A 218-nucleotide genomic window follows, 5' to 3' on the forward strand; every position below is an offset into this window, starting at 1 on the left:
GCAGAAAAAAAAAATTATGCAAGATGATCAACCGATTCAACTTCGTCCCAACTGCGATGACGATGGCGACGCTGCTGCCGCTGCTGCGCCTCCTCCTGTCGGGCATCCTGCAGGAGACGCAGCAGGCGAGGCGGGACTTCGAGCCACCGAGGCATCTCGCCAGATATTATGACTTCATTGTGGGTGAGTATTCAGCCCTTGGGTATTCGTGATCTGTT

The 218-nt window shown here is 54.1% G+C and overlaps 1 protein-coding gene across 1 annotated transcript in view; it reads left to right on the top strand.

Moving 5' to 3' along the window:
- The window catches only part of LOC119589521 (glucose dehydrogenase [FAD, quinone]-like), a gene marked incomplete in the record, with an annotated part of 17,770 nt that overhangs the window by 5,645 nt on the left and 11,907 nt on the right, over positions 1 to 218 (top strand). The window contains 1 exon segment of the mRNA XM_037938122.1: positions 1 to 183. Within this exon segment, the coding sequence (XP_037794050.1) occupies positions 24 to 183 (160 nt within the window).

Source organism: Penaeus monodon, chromosome 25, assembly GCF_015228065.2.
Source record: "Penaeus monodon isolate SGIC_2016 chromosome 25, NSTDA_Pmon_1, whole genome shotgun sequence".
Taxonomy (NCBI): Eukaryota; Metazoa; Arthropoda; class Malacostraca; order Decapoda; family Penaeidae; genus Penaeus; species Penaeus monodon.